Below are 24,997 nucleotides of genomic sequence, written 5' to 3'. Positions count from 1 at the left end.
TTGCACACAGAGATATCTTTATGCATTCCCAAACTAAATCTGCATTTCTATCATAGAATAACAGAATGGTATGGGTTGGAAGGGACCTCCAAGATCTTCTAGCTCCAAGTGGTCTGTTATTGGGCAGGGACATCTTCTATTAGACCAGGCTCCTCAAAGCCCAAAGCCCTATTCAGTTTGGCTTTGAACACCTCCAGGGATGGGACACCCCAAACTTCTCTGGGCAACCAGAGCCTCACCACCCTCATCATGAAAAATGTCTTCATAAACCCCAGTCAAAACCTACCCTTTTTTGGTTTAAATACACTGTCCCTGGTACAGTCACTACAGGCTCAGGTAAAAAGGATTTCTGTGTCTGATTTGTAAGCTCCCTTTAGATGAAGAAAAAACACAACACAATCAGACCTCCTCAGAATGTTCTCTTCCCCAGGCTGAGCAGCTCCTGCTCTCTCAGCCTGTCTCCATAGGAGAGGTGATCCAGCTCTCTGACCTAGTCTGGAGCCACTCTAACAAGTCCACATGTTTTGTATGCTGGGAAGCCCAGAGCTGGACACAGTAACCCAGATGGGGTTTAATGAGAGTGGAGTCAGGGGCAGAATTCCCTCCCCTGCCCTGCTGGCCATGCTGCTTTTCATGCAGCCCAGGGTGTGGCTGGCTTTCTGGACTGCAAGTGCACATTGCTAGCTCATGTCCAAGTTTCCATCTATTTCACTACGCTCCACAGTAATCCATTACCACTACTAGCTTAAAGAAGCAGTTTGAGGTCATTCTTATGAAAATGTGGTGTTGCACACATTGAAGTAGCATTCACAGCACCTGATTTCAGGCATGCAAATGAGAACACTGATCACTCCTGGGCTAGCCAGCCATTCCAACAGCCTCACCTCAAGGATGGCAGAAGGCAGCAGTAAGTTCACCTGTGGTGATGTGAACAGCAGTGCATGGAAAAGGTGAAGTTTCCCCTGCTTTTATGTCTGAGTTTACTGAAACTTCAGGGACATACATGTTGTTTGCAGAATTTAGCATATCCATGACACGCCCACAGCAGGGACTGTGCAGGTACAAAAAGAACAATCCAGCTAAAGGCTTAGAGATTGTCCGGATTAAATAAAACAACACTTCTGAACTGAGAATAAAGTAATAAACGAGACAGAAATAAAATTCTACCTTAAAAAAAACCCCTCAACAATAAAAAAGACCAACAAAAAACAAAACACAAACACATGTAAAAAACTACAAGCAGCTCAAAGTTCCAACTAATGACTTCAGCAACTCAGTCACCAAAGACATCCAAAAAAAGTATAAAAGAATAAGCAATATAGAATTATCACTTTATATGTAGTCTCAGCATTTTTAGTTTTATCCCGAGATGCCAAAAGGCAACAGAATAATTGCTAACATTTCCAATCACTCAGATACACTACTCCAGAAGCACATCTTAATGAGACTCAATATCCAGAAGCATCTTCTCAATGACACTCAACTGTGGCCAATTCAATATATAAAGAATGACTTCTCCATAAATTAAAATGAGAGCACACATCACAAATCACAGAATTAAAGGAACAAACTATCATAAATAAGTCATGTTATATGGAAGAGATTCCAGTTTTTCATGTCCCATTATATTTGAGTCTTAATGCAATGATGCTTCCTTTTCGTCTATAAACCCTTCTCTTTAGCTTACAGAAAATGAAAGACATAAATCAAACTCAAGATAGGAAAAGTCATTAGATTGGTACCACCTCTTACAGCTTTTTTGCAATTCTTATCTAAAAAGACTCTTTGATTTCCTTTCTGGTATCTGGAATATCTTATAATATTTGCCTACAGTACTCCCCCCAAACTTTCACCCCCTACATAAAATGTATTCCAAAGACACAAAAGAGTTGTGTTTTTTTGTTTTTTTATTTCTAATGACATTTCTTCATACAATGAAAAAATAAATCTTTGCACAAATATCTTAGCAAAAATTAATTAGGCATACTGAATGGAGACACATAACATACGCTTCTGTGCTAGCCAATGTATTATGAAGAGTTATTTGATACTGTATTTCATGGTATACAGTGATAACTTATGTGTGAGAGAAACAAAGTCTCTCCTCAATCACACTAGCTTTTTCAATTATCCAAGAATATAATTTGCTTCTCTTTCTCTTCTCAGTTTTATAAACCAATGAATTTCCAGAGCCAGGAAATGACACTAGATGAATTAGTAATTCATTGTAGTATGACATCTCCTAGATTTCACTGCTGAACCACTTTCTACAAATAGTATAAAACAAAATGTGAACATTTGGCCTTACTGCTATATAATAAGAGCAAAATTTATAGTTGTGACATGGAGAAGCCCAGTTTGGAAACAAAAGTCCATAGAACAAATAACATGGTCTATGATCTATCATAAGCCCTTTCTCACCAAAGCCTATGTGAAAAAAGTAATTTAATTTACATAGTGAGCTTCTTTGCTGCAATTTTTGTGCTACACATGTAAAATCCTTTCTTGCGTTTTTAATTATAGACTATTCCTTTCATTAACAGATTGGTAATATATATTTGAAATGTATTTCTGTACATGTATTAGGCCAAAATTCCATATAGTCCTAATGCTGAATAACATCTTTTTTGCAATACTTGAAGTACTTTTGGAACCTTTTATAAACTATTCTAGAAATCCATAGTACTGATATACTTAAGTCAAATGAATGTACCATCTTCATTTAATAATGAATTTGCATTAAAATTACTTTATCAGAATATGTATCTATGTATCATCATAATGCGTATTGTATATTTTGAGACTAAGCAGAAAAGCAAATGGTAAACCCTAAAGAAAAAAAAAAAATAGCAGTTACTGTATGTGAACCTCATTTAAAAACTCCATATTTTGTAAGTTCAGACACTACCTTTTTTTCTTCTTTTTTTTTCCTTTTCTTTTTTCTGGTATAGAAGATAATAATGTTTCTCTGCTGATGTAATAAGAAAGACAAGAGAGCAGGTGGTAGAAAATAGACAAAACCAAAGAAACACATTTCAAATACAGGAATTGTAAAATATGGGGACTCATATCACAGTCATGGACTCACAGAATGGTTTGGTTTGGAAGGGATTTTAAAGATCATATAGTTCCTACCCCTCTGCCATGGTCAGGGGTGTCTTTTACTAAACCAGGTTGCTCAGAGCCTCATCCAAAAGGGCACTGAACTCTTCCAGGGGTGGGACATCCACAAGGTCCCCGGGGAACCTGTTCATGCCTCACCACCCTCACAGTAAAGAATTTCTTCTTAATATCTAATCTAAACCCACCCTCTTTCAGCCTGGAGTCATCATCCCTTTACTGCCACTATGAGCTCTTGCAAATGAATCGTCTCTCTCCATCTTTGTTGCAGGCTCCCTTCAGCTACTGGAAAGCTGCAATTAGGTCCTCATCTCAATTTATCCAGTGTCTGGATCATGAAGGGGACAGAAGAAAAAATAATTCAAGGTTTAATATCACATCTTTTTTTTTAACACACACTTTTCAGCATTATGATTGAACCTTCTACTTAAAAGTAGTTGAAGCAAAAGCTTCCTATATCTAACTGGGTACTGATTGCAAGAGATTCATTTCTGTAGAGCATGTTTTAGCAATTGCAGCTAAATCTTCAAAAGAACAAACTAAAATATTAATTCTGTTTGCAACAGTTGACGCCCAGGGTTTGACCTTGAAATAATAAAACAATATGAATAATTTATTGTCAAACTATTCAAGAGTACACATTTGCTACATCGCTTTTAGGAAATGCAAAACATTAATTTCGGACTTACATATGTACCTTTGGATCAAGTCTCTTAACAGCTACAAACTCAATATAACCAGTGTTACACTAGAGGTGAAAGTTATATAGATAGCTAATTATATTTTTAATTAAGGGAGTAAGACTTGCTGGACATTCCCTATATCCTCTCATTCTGTAAACTGATCCCTGGAGAAAGATTAACAACATAATACAAAAAAAAATATTATTTTGCTTTTTCTCTCATGACAGATAAAAAGCATTTGGTAACAGACTTTTTTAACGTAAGAGGAGATGAAGCAGAACCTGCAGCTGGAGAGAGAAACAGAATTGTTTTTATTTATTTTTCTTCCTCACTTCATAGAAATTACTCTTAAGTGAACTCTTTTGAGTTTATAGACAGACACCCCCTAAATCATTCATCTGTTGCAGCACCAAAGAACAAACATACAGTGCAGCCATTGACTTTCACAGCGGGGATTGCAAGCACAGGAAAGGAAGATTTGCCTGTAAGGCCAAAATTCAGCAAAGCATTTGCACATTTGTAAACTAAAAATATCCCAGCTGTGTTTCTATGTATTCTAAACACAGTTTATGAGATCAGGGTCCAGTAAGTGCCAGGGTTACTTCTAATGACCTGGTTTCAAAGAAATTTCTCAGAGACTTCGAAAGGAAGAAATGACAGGAGGCAGGGATTAGGGTAAGGCTTTGTCTTAATTTTAATCACTAACTGCTACTCCTCTTTTCTCCTCCACAAATTCTGCAAAAATAAAAATGCAGAATTTAAATTAAAAAATATTAATTTTATTGTTTCATATTATTTATATTATTTACATTTGTTTATTGTATTATTAATATATTTTATTATTTATTATTAAGTTAAATATTAAAATTTAAATTCAATAAAATTCTATTTCGTATTATAAATAGACTTGATCTGATTCAAACCAATGGAATATCTGAGTTCACATATAGATACAATATTGTATCAGTAAAAAAAATGGCAAAAGAGCCTGAAAGTCTTGAGCACCTCCACAGATGTCCCTAGGTATGGGATATACTCCTTATGGACAAATAGCTCATTCATCTAAACTCACAAAACTCTGAATTTAGTGCATTAACATGCTGCATTTGTAAGATTTATAATTATCAACAAATTAATTCTCTGTAGACACCTCTAAATTAGATGGAAAAGAGCTGTTATCCTTTACTGTAGGGTAAGTAAGAATCCAAAAAATAAAGGCGAAGTCACACAGTGGTGGGAACTTAAAGAAAACTTTATAGTCCAGACTCCAAGTGCCAGCTCCAAATTGGATCGAATTCATGTTCACCTCCAATCAAAATAACAGAAACTACAAAAATTAGGAAAAAGTAGAGAATATCACTTGCAATGCTAATACTATACCTTTTGATTTCTCTGCATACTCAAAACACAACTGTCAGAGCTGCACATATGCCTTACTTTAGCTACATTTCATAGAACAGAAACATACCTCACACTCAAGCATACTTGGAAAGAAGCCAGTCAGAGAATACTTCTCTGTCAGAGAAGTTTTTTTCACAGAAGATGAAAGGAAGATGGGGTGTTTTTTCTTGTAATAAATGGCTATAAACTCAAATTAAATCTGTACAGATTTCCTTAAAGCTGTTATTGAGAAGCCACAAATTATTGTGGATTGCATAACAACTGTACTGCAATGAAGTTGTATCTCTGAAGTTATACTGATGTTGGGTAGATAAATGAAAAAGGAATGCTATATTACAACAGTAATCAATCTGAAAAATGATCCAGAGACTAATCAATGCCTATGAATAAGAGAACATTAATCCCTGATGGAGATATTACAAAGTAAATAATATCTAACTTAGCTATCTAAATTCCACTCACCATCTTCTTCCATTATGTTTCTCGTGGAATTGAATTTCAGGGGACTCCAAAGAGCTGTTGCTCCAAGTCTGATTTTTTTTTTTTTTTTCATTATTCTATTTAATTGTGTGCACTGTAATTTAATTTACTGTAATGCTGCCTCTATTGTGGCAATGCAAAATTCCTTGTAAAAGCAGCCCATTAAAGTATATTAAAAGTATTTATCATGATCCTCAAGAGTACAGATAATATTAATCATGGAAAACTGGGATTTCATGTAATTGCTACAAATAATTCAAAGCAGCTCTTTCTATGTTTATCTATATGTAAAACAGGACGAACAATAATCATAAAACTAAACTCAGCAAGATCAAACCTGGTCTTTATAAAGCTGCATGTAGATAAATAAAATCTTTGGAATATAAGTCACTGTTCTGAAAAAGTATAGATGGGAAAAAACATCAATGTAAAAACCTATTCAGTCCCCTGAATTGCTGTAAGCAATTGAGTTAATTTACTTTAATTTCCTTGCCTTTTTTTTTTTTTTTATCTTCCCATCTCTCACATATGATTGTGCTGCTTTATTTTTTTCCATGTTTATTTTTTTTTTAAGAAAAGTTATTGCCTGTTCCACAGGCAGGGACATTAGTGCCAGGACTCATCCTGATAATGCCATTCAGGACTGCAAATGGCATGTGCAGGAGAAGGGGATCTCCCAGTTCGGGGCATGGTCACACAACCAAACCTCTTGGGAGATGTGAGGCACAGGAGTGCCCCAGCAGACAGTGGCAGCTACAGGACACTGTCAACAAGCACCAACTGGTTCTCAATGCAATACAAGTGAGCTGAAATCCAGAAGGGTTTGGCACAGGTCTGGATGTGAAACTCAGACTTTTGGGTGTCAAATTGGCACCACTGCAGGCAGAGGGGAGATTGCAGCTGAGACACTTGGCAGCTTGTTTCTAATGCATAATGCATGTGTACAGAGCTTTGTTTATTTTGCTGAGATATTTAGAAAATCTTCCAATAGTCCACAAACAAAAAATTTAAACTTTAAAGCTTTCAGGTAAAAAAATTACTAAACATTTACAAGTTGGCAAAACAGAAAGCATGTTAACTTTTTCTTTGCTAAGGGCTATCTTTACCCTTCCCATATTGCTCTCTTGCCACCTCTTTGCCTTGCCTTCTTTAAAGTTTCATAGTCTTGCACTACCTTCAACTCAGAAGGAATAAAGCTGAAGCACTACCTCAATGTTTTGCCCTTTGGAAGCAACCTAATTTTGCAGAAAGAAAAGAATGTGTCCCATCTTTTTAAACACAGCAGTGTAAGTCTTACAAATGCCCTGTCAGAACTACAAAATATTTAAGTCTGTTTTAACATTACATTCAAGGGAGGCGATAAAGACTTTTAATATCACCACTGTGCTACATCAGTAATAAAACAGCATCTGCTTGAGGTCCGATGTAATTCTTCTGTGAGGGCAATGCAGTTTTCTTAACTATCAGACCCAGAGTATGAAATATTTAACACAGCTAAATTGCCCTCTTGGCTATTCTGTTTTGAAAATATCATCACTAATTACATGGAAGCATCATATCACTACATGAATTGTGCTAGTAGGAAATACTTGCATTTCTATATCTTGTTAAATCCCTACAACCACTCTAAATCTCTACAACGTCACTCTTCAGACTGGAGCTCTAGTCTAAAAATTAATAAGTGAACTATAGGAGATTGCATTTGAATTTCATTTGCTTACTCAGCTAAATACTGAGCGATTTTTTCCTTGCACTGGTCATTGGCAAAACTGCCACTGGCTTCAGCAGTACAAGAAATGCAGTTCTGAGAATCTGAAAGTGTTAGAGAAGATCTTATGGACCTCCTTAAGCATCAAAATAGAGTATTCAAACAATTTTTCAAATTTTATTTAATTTACAAACATTTAAAGTACTCAAATGAGTGTCCCGTTTTCCTGGTTGTTTTAACCTCTCTTGGCATGAAACCAATCTATGAACTTTAATTTTTCATCAATAATTAATACAAGTCTAAGGAAGGAAGATATGATAATCTCAATTTTTATGCCAATTTAAATTTTCAAATTTAAAATAGAACCTTGTGTTTCAATATTCTATGTGTATGAAGAAATGTAAGTAATTTTCTATTTAATACCAAACAAATTCATTAAAATAATAATATCAAAAAGATCAGAGACTTCAATTTGGTTTCTTTTAATAAGGACAAAGACTTGCACAAATAGTCTGCTATTTCTAGCCTTTTTCAAGAAATCACAGACAAGTTACAGAATCAATGAGGCAGACTGTTTCCAATATTTACAGCCTTTATAGTCCAAAATAGTTTATAGTCCAAAATTTGTCTCTGAGAGACAAAAAGTACATGAAGGGGTTTTTTTTTCGTTTGTTCAATTTAGGATTTTTCTCTCCTGGGGAATATTTACTGAGCAAAACGCCACCAGAGCAATCTTCACCAAGGTCTTTTCTGTTACCCTTGCCTCAGGGAGACGCTGGATAAGAAGCGGTCAGGAGATAAATGTGATGCTCCTGTGACCCAGCAATTCCTGATGGATAATTCTTGACTGATTATAGTCCAGATCTTGCACCACTGAAAACAAACTCCAATACTGAGGAATAACATCTACTTTGTGCAACAACCTTTGTCCCTTTGCAGAAACTGACACAGTGTGCACGTGAGTGTCTAATTACACAAAAATAAGCTGCAGTAAATTGGGCTCTAGCTATAATATGAGAATGCTGTAAAAGTCTGCTGGCACAAACTCACAAGTACTATCCTTTACAAAAGTGCAACTAAAAAAAATTCCAGCTGCAATGAGGGGAGGAACAAGTTTCTTACTGAGAAACACAAATGACTTCTCTAAAGAGGCAAAAAAAGTCCCGTTCACATACTCTGACAGCGCCCAGGCAGGAAATGCAGAGAAGAACTGGAACCTGACTGGAGAAGTCAGTAGAGTGCCCCAGTGCCCAGCCTTCAGATTCGAAAGTGCAGGTCAGAGCTTACAGGCAGCACAAACCACAAGCCACATTTCTAGAGAAAAGACTTTTCTACAACTTGAGAGACTCAAACAAAGTGGAAGTCACTGTTGCAGAGACAAGGAGCCGCACTGACTCATGTATGGGCAGAAGCAGTGACTGGGTGGGTTCTGATACAGCTATCTTCTTCCAATATAGATATGCTTTTCCAAACCAAAGAATGATTTGGTACTGATTTGTCTTTACAATTACAGCTATTTTGGTAGCTTTGTCTTTACATGCTGCATGAAACTCAGCAGAAAAAGAAAAAGGTGGTATATCGTCCCCATTTAGGACATGGAATGCTCTGGAGGTTTATTCAAGTATTACTGGAGAACGCAGTGGGTTTTACATCAAAGTGAAAGGAACACTATTGACTAATTTGGTGATAACAGCAAAGTAATTTTACTTGAGCTATATTCTTCTTAAAATGTAAGTGATGTCAACTCCATTTAAAATGCAAGTCCTACCAATGTGCAGAAACATTTAGAAAATGAGTTACAAATAGATCTTGAGATTTTTGGAAGTGACTGTGCATCTTTTGGGGATAGAAGAATTGAACATTAAATAGCATGGGAATTTAAAATGGTTGAGACAGATATCCCTAGTCACTGTGTAGGAAAAAACAGAAGGAACTGGCTAACATAGAGAGACTTAATGCTCAGCCACGAATTGGAGCAATCTATCTCACACACACATCTTTCTTTCTCTCTCCACTTATACATACAGATAACAAAGCTTTCAAAAAGCTTACCTTAAGCCTAGCCCCTCTAAGCAAGGTCAGAGCAGCTACCCAGTCAAAAAAAGCAGACCTAAGTCCTTAACCCAAAAAGAATTGGGTAAAAGGCTGTTTTCTCCGCAGCAAGGTGGACTGTGTGCTTAAATCCATTCTAAAATTCAGAGAGGGATGTCAGAGAAAACACTGTAAATCTTTGACATAAATATAACAAACCATCTTTGTAAGGAAAAATCTATACTGCAAAGAAACAAGTGAAATGGAAACAAATGGATTTCCAAAATTTTATAGCACAAACTGACAAAGCCAGGGACCTCTGTGCTGCAGATCATTTGAAACTGAATAAATTGAAGGAAAAAAGGGAATTGCTCTTTCTAGCCAGGTTCCAAACCCAAAGTTACTGGGAGATGCCTGTTAACACAGATGAGCTTTATGATATATATGGAACTATCTATCACAAACCATCTCCTGGGTTAGGTATGCAGATAGGATCATTTAAATATCAGGAAGGGAAGAATTTATCCCAGTGGGACCAGTTAACCATTTTGGCTCAATGGCCTAATATTTTTGAGCTTGATTCCACTTCAGCCAGCAAGCCAGAAAAAAATGTAACTAATGGAACCTGCAAAAACTATTAAACAGAAGATGCCCCTCTCTGCCAGGGATGTGGTGCTAAAATGATGTTGGGAAAGACAACAGGACTATTGTCTTTCCGAAGATCATTCCTAACACTACATCCCTGGCAGACAGGCAAGAGGCATAAAAACCAAAATATGCAGAGATATGACAAGAAAATAAGAGGTTTATGACTCCCCATCTAGAAAGACTCTCACTGAATAAACATATTCTTTTTGTGCCAGAGGGAGGATAAATGACTGAAAGCACTCAGTTTACTGTGATGTCAAAAGGTACACATTTAGTTAAAAGGACGCGGCTGAGAAGCAGAAAAGACAACTTGTTTTTTTCTAGGTGTTGCACTCTGGGCAACATGCAGTTTTCTGAAAAAAAGAGATGGAACAACCTTCTGGAAACAAGCTGATTTGCACAGATCTGTGGAGCTGGTGAAACATAAGGGGCAGACAATGCGTTGATGTAAGACCCCTATGAGAAGCAATGGAAAAAGCATTTTTCATTAATGTCTCATCTGCTGACTTGTCATGAATTGATTCTATAGGCAACTGTAAGTTTAGATGGAAAAAGATTTTCAAGAAAAAGAAAGAAGAAAGTCAAAGACATGAAAAGTATGTACTGAGAAGGTGGTGCATGAAAGCTTCCCAAGGACTGGCATGCCCTGGAGACTACTGGTGCTGGTGAATGAGCGCACATTTGTGTCCGTGTGGGTCTGGAACTCAGCCTGTATCCAAGATGACTGCTCCATGCAGATGAAGACTGTGGTATCACATACGGCTCTGATGAAATACAGGATCCTCTGACAGGCTTTCTGAACACTTATTAATGACCTACCACTACTGCCCTCTATTTTCTGAGTATATAGTTAGAGCTGTCATCCCAAATGTTGCTCTAACCAGGTAATCTTGAGACTGCAATTCAGATGTGAGACTCAATGAGGGGGATAGCTTATGAGAATAATTATCTGCCTTTAGTGAAAACCTAAACAATTTTAATACTTAAAAGATTCAGTACAAGTTTATAGAATAACAGCTATTCTAAGAAATATTGCTTGTGATCTGTATCTACCTCACTATCAGGGGAAGAAAAGGATTTACAACTCACTAGGGGTGAGACACAGAGGTATTTTCCAAGAAACTGGGGTGGTTGAGCAGCTGGAAGTTGCTAGAGTACAAGTAACACTGGAGGAAATATTGATAAAGATGATCTCTTCTTTTAATCTGTGCCTGCCAACAGATTTATGTTGTCTCTGTACAAGGAGAAAGTATTTTATTTAGAATACTTTTTTCAAGTAAAAACCTAGCTTTAGAGTGTGAAAGCCTTTGGCAGCTTTTGACATGCTCACTTAAAGGAAAAACTGAGAGAATGCAGATTACAGTAGGGTTTAAAGAGTTAACATCCCTTTACAAATAATCGTTGAAGAATTCAGTTTCAAAAGATGTGCTCTGCTTTTTGTTTGTTTCCTTTTCCGGGCACTTTTTGTGGTTGCTGCTTGCTTGTTATGGTCCTTATAGCCCCACAGCAGCTCATATCAGGAAGCTGGAGCTACAAAAACCTGTTGCAGCAGAAGCAGTATTCTGTTTTAACTTTTGGTCACATCTTGAAGGCAAGCTGAGAGCCCACTCCTGCTCTTGCTCATAAACCTGTTTGTGGGGTGAAACGGCTGTAAGCTGTAAGGTATAGTGTCTGTAGCAATAAAAAGTCCTTACAACTTTTAAACACAAAAAATGGAAAACCAACAGAAAAAGACAAAATGGGCGAGCACCAATTAGTGATTTAAAATTGCTATTGATGCTCCTAGCTGTGAGCTAGTTTTCTAAATTAAATGCCACACAGTGCTCTATCTTTGCCTTGTAGATTCTCCAGCTGAAGGTGACAAAGGAGTACTTCAAGGGAAGAGAAATACCTAAGAAATTAACATTTCAGAGATTTTGCATAAAGTCCAAATCAAAATTCCCAGCAGGTTGGAATTAAACCTAAAGGTTATCTTTTAAAAAACTTAAATGGAGTTTTTATAGGAATTCATAAATTTCTATCTCCAACTATAAGAGCTGAAACTCCTGGCAACACACTGAGCCAAACTACCATTGCCATAAGCCAGAGCAAGAAACCTTACCGGCACAGGTAGGGTGGCACCAGTGTAAAATTTGGTGCAATGGACCTCTAGGTGATTTTTGGTTAGTTTTGTGGGGTTTTTTAAACTTTCTAAAGTCTTTTGTAACTTCTTGTTCTTCTAGAGAATGCTGCCACTCTCACTTGAAAAAAATATTGCATATTTACCTATACTGCATGACCTTAAACATTTTGACAGCCAGTGGCACTCAAAAGCTTTTAAAACTCTGGACACTAAAGACAGCACCTTTGATCTCACATTTCAGTGAAGCAATAGCACTGGGAAAGAATATAATGCAACGACATCCTATAGATAAAACTTGCAACTTTTTGTCTTCCCTTTTGGGATATCTGAGACATTAATTTATAACTTCTTCTAAAAAAACAATGAAGTCAAGAGAATCCTATCAGTGAGCTAACTCTCCACTATTAGGACACTACAACCATGGTAGTCATGACCTAATGGAAAAAAACAAACATAAAAGCTATTGGGCATTATCTGAATTACATACAGACTTAATCCTGTAAGGTATTGAAACACTTATTTAAAGGTTGCAGGACTGACCTCACAGCACTTAGAATTTGCAGGGAAGAGACCAGTTCACACTGCAACTAGCCCATGTTTTCAAAATCTTTTTTAAGGCATTCACATAACACAGCTGTTAAAAACCACCCTAAAGACAACATGCTAATAATTGCATCTCAGTAGTTTCTCTATGTGCTGATCTCAGATATTTTTAGTTGCAAACACATTTTTAACACTTGGTATTTCTTATAAAGAAAAGGTAATGAAACAAATTCTGTTTAACATGAAGATCTGCTGTCCAGTGACAGTGGACCTTCTTTAGAAAGCAGTTAATCCACAGATTAATGAAAAGCACGTAGTTGGACTGCAATTATCTCCTCTTTCCTTATGAACTAGTTTTAACAAAAACTGAAACTTGAAGAAGGCAGAAGTTAAAAGTTCTCAGTAGCTGACTAAACACTGAGTCACAGAGAAGTAGTTTATGTGGTTTTTTAAAGCAGCACTGCAAGTTTGTTCTCTAATTTTCCATGTTTTATAGGAAGACAACATGAATCTTTAATAAAAAAATCCTTTCAATAGCCAGGAAAAAAAGACATAAGTAAGCGGACATTTAAGTGATGAGAGAACTGGGTAATAAACAGATAGTGTACAAAATAGGAAATGGTGTTGACAGGATTTCTCTATATTAGAAAATTTTAAATTGGAATAGCAATTATACATTAGTATGCAGAAGATTTAATGCAAACACTTTGACTTAAGTCTTCCTTCATGTGTGTCTGGCAGCTCATGTGCTACGGTAAAAATTGATGTTCTAGCTTTTTTTAATCTAATATATAACCTTGTTATCAGGACACTAATTTCAAAATCCTGTTCTATGTAAGTAAAATGTTGTTCAAAAATATGTCTAGAGCAAAGACAATGACCCCCTTTAGTTTAAATAACTGATCATTCTTCTGAAAGTCTTGCAGGTGATGAACACTGAGTTTTCAGGAAAAGATATGCAAGTTAAAAATTTATTTTTCATTTTTTTAACAAACTGAAAATTAACACAAATTCTTTCTTTGTCTAACACTTAATATATTATTAAAGCAAAATTGAATCATTATATTGTTCTTAGGTTATTCTGCTCTTCCAAATAGACTCCTTTAGGTCATTTTTAAAATAAAAATGTTCTTAAAAAAATTAAAAGTATAAAAAAAATTACTGATGCTGTTATACTTGGGCATCTCTTCAGTAACTTCTAACACAACTTTCTGTGGCATACATCAGCTCTGTGGTATTTTGTGCACAATTGGAGCTGTTCATAATACACATTTTTTAGGTAGGTTGCTTTGCCTTTTCAAATTAATCTGTCCTGTTCCCACACTGTAGGCACAGCAGATACTCAGAAATCTCAAGTCACTGTTAACAAGTGTTCCCTGTTGTTCTGGAAGGAAACAGCCTGAAGTCCTTAGTCTCTAAAATTTACCCACAGGTTTCTTTAAAGAAGATAAAGAAATTCTGAAGAACAGACACACCTCCATTGATACAATCCACTTCCCAGACACAGAAACTGCCCCTGTGTGATGACCAAAATCACTCACTCTAGCCAGGGCAGCTCACTCTTGAGTCAAGAAGTTCCAGCATGACTATTGTCATTTTGGCACTAAAAAACCTCAAATCAGCAGCTCAGTTCTTTTTGAAGATTTAACTATCTATGGATATAGGGCATAAATGTAATTAGCACTTTTCAGCAGAAATTCTGTTTCTGCTTCTCTGATGGAACTCAGCATCCAGCTGCACCACACTGGAGAGGGAAGGCACATGTGCCCACAGTCTATCTGGGGACTGCCATAGCTCATGGCATAATATAGGCAGCTTTAAGGAAATTCTAGTTTCTAGAGAGAAATTACATCGATTTTTCTTGAATACTCCTGCAAAACAAAGATCTATCAGCCAATATACATAAACTGATTTCTTTTATGGTTCAAAAAACCCACAAAAGGCCTCCAGACTTTGGTAATTTGTATTTAAATCAGTAAAAATGTACTGCATAAACGATACTACTGCACTTGTCTTTTGACATGAAAACTGTTCTAACCAGAGCAAGTTGTATTTTCCTTAGCAACGTAGCAATTCACACCATTATTTATGCTACATGTCAAACATATTTTCTTTACATTTTACCAGTATCTCAACCTATAATAGCCTCTCTGAAATGCTAATTGCAACTATTACCCATCCCATGATCATTCTCACACTCTTTTGCTAGGAACTGCTAACAGTAATGTACATGGATCAGGAAATTCCTACCTCTCACTGTAATTGCACAGGGATTTTGGTTTCTTTAGAGTCAGTAATGTCTAAATTGGATTAAGATAAATTGCTTATGAGCTTTTCTCTACAGAAATTGCTTTCATGACTGCTATATTTAATGCCAGTTTACCCTAAAACTTCATTTTTTTTACACCAGTCTTATACGAATGAGTTTCCAGTAAGCTCACACTCAATTTCAGATTATTCTTAAGGACTAAAAACCTTTTGAATAGGAACAGAAAATACCCCAAATTTTGCTGACATACTCCTGAGTGAATGTAGCACCTGTCATGCTGGCACTCTTCATTATGATCAGATGAAAATCAAGTTATTTGATCAGAGGAATGACCACTATCAAAATCGTAAGTCTTAGCCTGTCTATTAATGTGTTTAAACACCTTTACACTCCCCTGGTGTGGGCAATTGATGCTCTGAGCAATAATAATCTGAGTGGGTGGCTGAGAATGGAGTGAATGGGCATCAGATGTAGCACTGATGCAAATTACTGCTACTGAGCAGCACACACATTCTCTCATCCAGGGAAATATTTATGGTTACAGATCTTAGACGTAAGTAATTTAAATATTTTACCTGGAAATAAAAGTAGTAGTGTATTGAACATTTATTATCTTATAATTGTAACTGAAGTGTCACTAAATGTCTGAATAAAATGTCATAAAGAAAACTCTGAAAAATAAAATACAATCTGTGTGCCTAATTTGTCTGGTTTGTGGGTTTATTTTTTTTAGCATTGCATTTTCGGACTTCAGACCTCTTAATGTTTATGTGATTGCTGATACACATTACCAAGACCAAATAATGATTACCAAAAAATCCTGATTGGTCTTTCCTTTATTTTGGCATATTACTGTTTTCATAATTTTAGCTACTGAGACTAATGACAGGGGTGAGAGAAAGGAAATGCACAACATTACTAGAGGCTATATACAGTTTAAATACAGTGAAATTAGCAGTCATTATTTCTCAGCTGACCATAATACTGCTGTTCTACACTCTAGAAGAAGACATCACAATGTAATCAGTACTTGTTCTTTGGCTCAAATGTACGTGAAAGCTTCCTTAATGTCTTGGTTTTAGCTGGGATAGGATTCATTTTCTTCCTAGTAAATGTTACCCTGTTGTGTTTGGATTTAGTATGAGAATAATATTGATAAGGCACTAATGTTTGGGTTCTTGTTAAGTAGTGCTTACCCCAAGCCATGGAGTTCTGAGTGTCTCATGCTCTGCCAGTGAGGAGCTGCACAAGAAGCCAGGAGGGAGCCCAGCCAGGACAGCTGACCCAAACTGGCCAAAGGGATATTCCATACCACAGAACATCATGTTCAGTGTGTAAACTGTGTGGGTAACTGACTGAGGAGGAGTAACATTTACCAGCAAGTAATTACTTAGTGGCATTGACCAGGCTGTGATTACAAAGACATTTTCCCTTTCTTTATATATAGTTCATTCTTACACACACTTAAGCAAAATGACCACTTTGTTATCTTTTCCTAGAACTATACCCTGAATAAATATTCAACATAAAAAAAAACCCAAAAACCAACTCTAAAGAAACAGAAAACAAAAAAGAAAACTCATTTATGTACACCAAAGCAGTGATATATACAAGCTGTACTTTCACAGGAGAAAGAGACTTCTCTCAGAACAAATCAATTTTTATCTGGTTTCTCTTTTAGGTGAACTATTTAAATACCAGTGATATTTTAGTGACTGTGAAGGTCTAAGCAAGGTTGGCATAGCAAGAAAAAAACTGTATTGAAGCAAATGATGAGACTTGAAAAAAACAAACTAGCCTTGGAGTTAAGAGTCTATTATAGGCCTTTTAATTGAGTCATTAATAAACAGATAGGCAATCTAAGTGCAACACCCAAAACAACATATGCTTCAATACTAATTGCAACCATAATCCAGACACAGTACCTTAGCTTTATCCCTCATGGATCCTTTTCCCAGGATGGACATTTTTGCACCTGTTTCTTCTTGTAACCTCTTTAAAGAGTTTCCTCTTGGTCCAAGCAATTTCCCAACAAAATTGAACTAGAATGAAAATAAGAGAACTCTTTTAGACACACAGGTACTTTTCCAAAAACTTAATAAATAAACATGATGATTGAACAAGAAAATTCTGCTTTCCTTTAAAAGAAATACTCCTACTTAGCTTTGAGCCTAATTGACAGAGATACAAGACTGGAGAACCAAGATGTTCACTCATCTAGTGTGAAGGACAGTAAAAGCATTCATGGTTTATTTGACTCCTGGGAGGATTCTCTCTAGGACTAAAAGGCCAGTGGCTGCTAGGTTTAGTAAACTGCTAAACAAGATATTTGCTCATGAGACCGTACTGGTGAAACTCAGAGAATGCCTAGGTTCTTTCCCCAGTTAGCCAGCTCTACTGGAAATTAACATATTCTGCAAAGTTAGAGTTTCAGACAGATCTTTAGGATTTGATGTTTTGCACACCAAGCCGGAAAATAAGTGCTGTTTTGCATATTGGCTACAAATACCTGTTTTGCCAGCACCAGAACAAATGACAATCAAGAGATCATGGTAGATATTCAAGGGCATTTTCTAAAATGAACACCGCTTTGTATGCCATGCTGCTAACATTCCTAAACTGCACACTTCATGCTACACATACAACAGTTTTTTCTGTGTGAAGAGGAGGGATGTCTATAGGACAATATGAAGACAGAACAATAATTAAACGAGGTGTTATTATCATGTCAACACAAAGCAGCAAAAAAGGGGGGAGTCTATTAAGTAAGTAGTTTATTCTGTAATCAATAGTCTCTTCAATTTCTAATTTTTTATTATTTCCAACATCTTTTAAAAATGCTATGGTATCTAATCTTCAGAAGCTGGCTGGACATCATCAGCACTTGCTCAAGATATTTTGGAATTATGTTCACGTCTGAACAGACAGTATTCTGGTCTGGCTTTCAACAAAAAATAAGCTCCACCAAAGCAAAAGAAGTGTAATTGTATCAGCACTTCCTTGGTTTTATTGCAGGGAAAAAGAACATGACAATAAGAAATATGAATCAAGAAAATGTTGCTGTCAAAAATACACACAAAAGTCTATACAGATGGTATAATATACTTTGTTTTGCACTACCTTCTATTTTAAAAATGAAAAAAATGGGGAAACAATTGTTTTCACTTTAACCAGCAAGGATGTAACAAGACAAATGCATCAGCCATGTTAGTAACACCCAAACTCTGAATCATGCCAGATGTTCCAAATCCCAAGCTGGCTTTTAGTCCAGTATCTTTATTAAAAAGAATTTTTAACTTCCTTCAAATACTAGTTAAACTATCTAAGAAAATAGTATGCAATCACAGGAAAAGTAAATATGTAAATATGTAAAATCTACTGCCACATGAAAACAAAGTAATCGATTCCTGCAAGATAATGTGTCCATGAGGGAAGTAGTAAGTGATAACATGTGCAGGAAAATTTAGCATGATTTGAAGCTCCAAAACCAGATTTTTTGAGCTTGTGTGCTTTTACTGTTTTCCAACTCTACCTGTTGATTTAATATAAGTTATCAACTCTTCAAAATAGTGTAGGATTTCAAGTCAATGTCCCAATCAATGTATTAACAATCCTATGTCTTCAAACTGTTGCTCTGCCTCTTCCAGGGAAATCTCGGCTTAGAAGAAGTTGTTGGCTTCAAAGTGATTAATCAGTTTTGTATGAAAAGAAATGAAACAAGGAGGAAGAAATGGCAAGAACTGAACTTTCATACTAGATTATAGACACAATCTCTTGATAGAAATAAGATTTCAAAAATCACCCATTCATAAACCCATGTATATAAGGGTTTATTAGGGATGGCTGAGCAAACAGCAGCACTTTTGCTTCTCTGCAGGGGCCCTCTTATGTGCAAAAGGGAGGCTGTCACAAGTTACATCACCAAATCTTTTGTGACAATTATACATCACCAATCAGACAAGAACCATGTTCTGATGCACCCTTCCAGTGTTTCTTAGTATTAAGAAAAGCTACCCTTTGAAAGGTGAAAGAACTGTAACATTATGTAACTTCGGAGGAAACTACAATAAGTCCAACCAAAGCTTGACTACATTTGTCCTCTGATTGGAATAAAACTATTAAAATACACTCTGTGAAGATTTATGTTGACCATTTACATTTAAGCACTTCATAAACTGTATAATCATTACCTTGACATATTGCTGCAAAGGAGCAGTATGGCCAGCATAGACCATGTTATGCACCAAGTGGATTTTAATCACTTCACAGGAAATAAGTGGCTGGGGATTTTAATTCTATTGATTATGTAGCAGACAGACACTCACATTTCATCCACTATCTACAAAACACATAACAGGAAGGAAGAAGTTATTTACAACCAAAAAACTGAATTGCTCTCAGTTTGGTTTTGTCTGAAGTTGCAGCAAAGCCACAGCACTGTATCTGGCATCGTAGTATTGTGCTCAGTCTTCCCAGCACGTCCAGAGCCACTGGATATCCTCAGCACAATCTATAACCCTGAAACTCCTCAAGGTCTGAAAGTACTGGTAAAGTAATTTTGACTCAATAACTTGTGAAAAATTACGTACTTTATGTTCCCATATAGGTAAAAGCAGCACATAAGAAAGAGGATGTTTCAGTGAACAGCACAAAATGTAGGAAATCTGAAACACAACTTCATTTGTCTTGTTTTTTTTTTAAATGAAGAAATGCTAGCAGAACTGATTTTAATACTGGAAATTTTAGGCTCCAGTTACAGCCACATGCACACACATACAACTGAGCACAGACAGTGCAGGAAAATGTGGACACTCAGGCAGCTGGACTGCATATAATGGTGAGCCTCGCACACAAACACATTGATGGTTCAGCAGCTGTAACTGCAGATGTTATTCTGCAATCTCAGATCCAATCCAATTCTGCCACGTGTACAAATTTTCTCCAAATAATACTAGCTCTAAGTCTCGGGGATAATATCTGGTCATATTAGGAGAGGATAGCTGAGAAATGCTGACAAATAGAAGAGAGAGTATTAACAGAAAGCTTTCACTGCTGGGGAACAAACAAACTTCCACTTGAAAAATACTGTTGTATTACTAGATGTCTTTATAGGTGGCTTAACTTTTCAATCATGTTTGCGAACATAAGCTAGGCTTTCTATTTCCTTGCAGAAACCTTTCCTGGTTTATGGCAGAGATTTTGTATATTATTTTCTTATATTTTTTTATCATTTGTCTGGGGGAGATGATGCATGTCTTCAGGGGAAAATGATCAGGTGAAAGCAGGGGATGCTTTACTTATAATCAAATGCACATGATGCTTCGTGTATCAAGACCTGTGCAATAAACCTTCTCCTCTGCAAAATAAAATCTGACAGAGAATACAGCTCAATAGATCTTTCCCTTATCTACAGCCACTATCTCCAACATCTTCCCCAACCAATATATACACACAGTTTCAGCAGATTTATCTGCATCCTGATTACTTTCACACTTCACCCCACACAAGCAATCAGACAGTAAGGTGCCCAAAAAGCCAAAGCTCTGGCTCCTCGGTTTTCATCAAAATTTTTATTCAAACTACCTCAGGACAGGTATAACAAATCTAAGGTACAGTTTACAGCATCAGCATTCAAGACTTAAGCTAAGTGTAATGACTGTTTAGTGTAATGAATGTTTAAATTTAGAAGAATCCTTGTTTCCCTGTTTGATGCAGCCCAAATACATTTCTTCTAGAACTGTAACAATTCTTACTTTATAAAATCTAATTTAATAGGGTTTTACAACAGAATCAAGGAATATGCTTACCATTCAAAAAACAGGTTTGTGTCAGTGGCTGTTTCTGTTTCATACACAGATCAATATTCATAGAAGTAAGTAAAGCTAGATAAATAACGAATGGGATAAGACAAATGTTTCCAGCTTTAAGATAATGCAGAACAAAGCCCTGAACTGGGAGAACAAATTATTTTCTTCTAGAAGCAGCAAAACAGAAATAGCCCTGGCTTGACAACACAAAACAGGTTTATTATTTCCCCATGTTTTGCTCACCATTGCTATCGGTTCCTTTGTGGAGAGACAAAGTGTCACTCTATTTTCAGAGCTACTTATCCTCACAAAATCCTGTCCTTATTCATGGAGAGTAGGATGGGGGTAAGGGGTGGGGAAGAATCTTTCTAAATTCAGTTCTGTTCCAAAGAAAATGGGAGAAGACAAAGACAGTCACACCTGAATAAAACCTTACTGATTGAGACTTGCCTATAATTAATCCTATTCTAAGATTTCTGATAGTTCATTTAATTTAGAGCAGCATTTATTTTAAAAGTATCTCACGTTTTGATATGCACAGTGGACTTCATGTTAATGCAGTACTGGACTATTATGAAATGAAATTTTATTTTTCTCAACATATTATAAGCATTGTATAACAATGCCTGTACCAACATGCTTTAACTTTTGGTCGGCCCTAAACTGGTCAGGCATTTGGACTTGAGCATTGTAGGTATAATCCTACTGGAATTATCCTATTCTATTCTATTCTATTCTATTCTATTCTATTCTATTCTATTCTATTCTATTCTATTCTATTCTATTCTATTCTATTCTATTCTATTCTATTCTATTCTATTCTATTCTGTTCTGTTCTGTTCTGTTCTGTCCTGTCCTGTCCTGTCCTATCCTATCCTATCCTACCCTACTCCTCAGTAGATTCTGCAGAGTCCAGGTTTGTCTCCCCTATATGTAGTTGCTTACCCCGTCCAGATAGGTATGCAATATTATTTTTTTTATTACAGCAATGTGATGTGATGCTTGCTGTCTCTTGGAGAAGAGTTTCTGACACCTGTCTGGTAGGACTGAACTTTGCAGGGCTCTACTTTAGCAGGGCATGTCAAGTGACAGCAAACACCAGAAGCAGAAAATTAATGTACCCTGGAGATCTACCCCAAAGAATGTGTGCTACTGCTTTCTTACAGCCTTGTATCACAGAAATGTCTCTGCAGCAGTCCCAGAACCAAAGGAGAAGAGAAGAAAGCTGTCCTTTCCTAGCTTACTGGGTCTCATCTCTGTGTTAGGCTTTAAACAATAACCCAATGCCAGGCTGTGCACTGAAAAATTCAATGCTCAAAGGCATCATACAGCTTCTTGAAAACTCTAGGCCAAATTAATTTCAGGTTTAAAATTCAGTGGAATTGCTTCAAGAATAAATTAAATCTGATTAACAAAGTTAGAATTAAAGTAACTGTGACTAGAAGATTTACCTAAGAAATAAATCGGGTTTTATTACATCTTTTTTTTTATCTTGGGAAGTGCTGGGAACTTGTATTTATGGTGTGCTTGAAGAAGATGCTGCAGTACTTGCCTGGCTATTTACTAGCTCACTACAAGCATCTAAATCTACAGTGAAAATATATTTTTAGCGTAACTCCATAAAACAGATGGTCAGCAACTCCAGACAAAAATCTTCTAGATATAAGTCTACACTGAGATAGGAAAAAATCCTCTCACTTTTCACTTTTAACAGTTTTCTGTCAGAATTCTGGTAACAAGTTGTGGCATTCAAATAAAGCGATTTAAATGAGCCTTAAAATGAAAATAAATTTTCTGATAAAAAGAAAAAAATGGTTTCTGATATACCCTTATTCAGTTAAACTTTCTTAAGTCAGGAAAATGTGAAGGCTCTTTAATACTTGCATCAGCAGTGTCGTTTATTAAAATCTGCTAATCTGTAAAACACCCAAGCATTTTATTTTATGTGGTTTTGTTCTTAAATCTAAGGTGAGGTAATTGAGGAAAAGCCAAGGAACAAATTTAACTTCTGGATCTATATTAAATCCTCAATTAACAAGTTGTTAATTGCAAAGATTTTATTATTTAGTTACAAAGGTATCCAGAGAGACTCACTGTACCTTCATAGCCATGCAGGAAGATGTGATCTCGACCCTGAAGAGCTGTCAAGTATGTTTAAAAAACCCAAAACAGACCTTACTGGATGTATGTAGGAAGTACTGCTTATCTGGATTGTGAGAAAGTGACTGCTGAAACTGCTGCTATTAAAATCATCTGGCTCAGATATCAGATATATCAGATATAAAGAGGGATTTACTACTCAAAGTAAGTGCAGCAGCTCCAGCTTCTGCTGACAGAAATACAACACCAGAGCCTGCTTTTGTAACTCCAGATGAGAAAGAAGATCCTAATGTTCAAGGCAAGGCTGGATGGGGCTCTCAGCAACCTGGTCTAGTGAAAGATGTCCCTGCCCAGAGCCAAGGTGATTGGAACCAGGTGATCTTGAAGGTCCCTTCCAAATCAAACAGTTCCACTATTCTATGTGTCTTTCTTCTGCAACCTGGATTATTACTGCTCTTCTGTCCCTATTTGTCCTGCCCAGCTGGGGCAGTGGTGAAGGCCAAGGGACAACAGGAATGGCTCTCAGGCTTCTTATATGAACCTGTGCTGGGGAGGGGTTAGGGATGTCAGCAAACTGGTCGCCTGTCAGAGGTCGTGACTGATCCCAACCCACTCCTGTAAAAGGTCGAGAAGTTATCTGATGGCTCACTGCTCCTTACTGGGAGCAGTACAAGAAGAACAGTATGTTTAAAAACTGCAGAGTTTGCTGAGCTAAACATGACTTTCCCTTGTACTGGGCTTGTATTTTATTGAATGAAGGGCAAGAGGATTCTTTAGGACACGAAGCCACCTGGCTTTTAACATTCATTCTAGCCAAGCTTGAAGTAGTCAACTTTTACTATTTACAGGAAAATAAAATGCAAAGTAAGTAATAAGGAATTCTTGGAATTGTGTGTCTAAGACTGGCTCATTTGCAAGACATTATCTAAAATGGTATTTTACAAATGCCTACAATTCAGGCTGCAGAAGTGCACCACTGAGATTTTTCCTAAGTGCACAAAGAAGTTCATACTGAGCATACTCACAGGTATGGAAATAGGTACCAAGACTACAACACTTAAAAGCACCATCAACATTTGGCTAATTGGGCTTATTACTCCCACAGATACACAATTTACCAGTCACAGTAATAAACACCATCTGCTCTTTGCTAACTGGCAGCAACCTAACAACTTTTTTTCTAACTTGAAGAGTTTGTAATGTAAAAGGAGTATCTAAAGAGTATCCATGCACATCATCTTACTCTTACTGAGCTGAATATGATTTCATATTATGTGAAAGATTTCTCTTTGCCAGAAGATATATTTGCCAAGATAAGCTCTAAGTCAACAAGAAACAGGATAAGTTAGGGTTGAATACCCAACCATAAAAATAATGCATCTTTCCCATGTATGTTAGTGGACTACGCAAATAAAACACATCATAAAACACAAATTTCTGATCGGTCAAGGAAATTATAACAACAAGTTAATTTGGATCCAGTGTGTCAATGGACTGATTAACATACATGCATATAGTATCTAATTTTGTAGACACCATTGTATTAAATCACAAATGGCTTAGGTTAATCTAATTAAAAATTCTGTGAGACAACTTGATTTTGCCTTTTGCTATTAAAGTAATTATACTTACAGCAGCATTTAAGTATCAATTTACATATACTGAGCACTATGCAAACAATTTTATTTCTTAAGTCACATCCATTATCAAAGCAAAGCATTAATTTAAAGTGATTGACATATGCAAACTCACATAGCTCTGTGAAAATTAAACAAGCCTGTGAAAGCACTCCAAAATATTTTATCAAACTCTGATTCTTTTACCTTCCCCTGCTGCATTTTCTATACTGCTTTTTTTGTTCTTTGTTACTAAGAAAAATTCAAGAAAATAATTTTTTTCTCTCTTCCATCTCATTATCTTCTACTATACTTACAGAAGAAAACCAAGTATCCTTCAAGATATTTTAATGAGGTCTTCGCTGATCTGAGATGGTAATGCAAAGAAATATTTGAAGAGGAGCGAAGCATTCCAAAATAATACTGACAAGGAGGAAACAGTTGATACTCGGTTAATTCAAGGACTCAA

The 24,997-nt window shown here is 36.3% G+C and overlaps 1 protein-coding gene across 1 annotated transcript in view; it reads right to left on the bottom strand.

Annotated features, from left to right (window-relative positions):
• KHDRBS2 (KH RNA binding domain containing, signal transduction associated 2) overlaps positions 1-24,997 on the bottom strand; it is a 312,149-nt gene that overhangs the window by 184,468 nt on the left and 102,684 nt on the right. Inside the window, exon 3 of the mRNA XM_005518121.3 lies at positions 16,931-17,047. Within this exon, the coding sequence (XP_005518178.2) occupies positions 16,931-17,047 (117 nt within the window). The remainder of the gene's footprint in view (positions 1-16,930; positions 17,048-24,997) is intronic.

The sequence above is a fragment of the Pseudopodoces humilis genome, chromosome 3 (genome assembly GCF_049639895.1).
Source record: "Pseudopodoces humilis isolate 2021_Gansu_Grassland_sample_001 chromosome 3, ASM4963989v1, whole genome shotgun sequence".
Lineage (NCBI taxonomy): Eukaryota > Metazoa > Chordata > Aves > Passeriformes > Paridae > Pseudopodoces > Pseudopodoces humilis.
The sequence above is the reverse complement of the archived record's forward strand: the minus strand, read 5'-3'. Positions and strand labels throughout refer to the sequence as shown.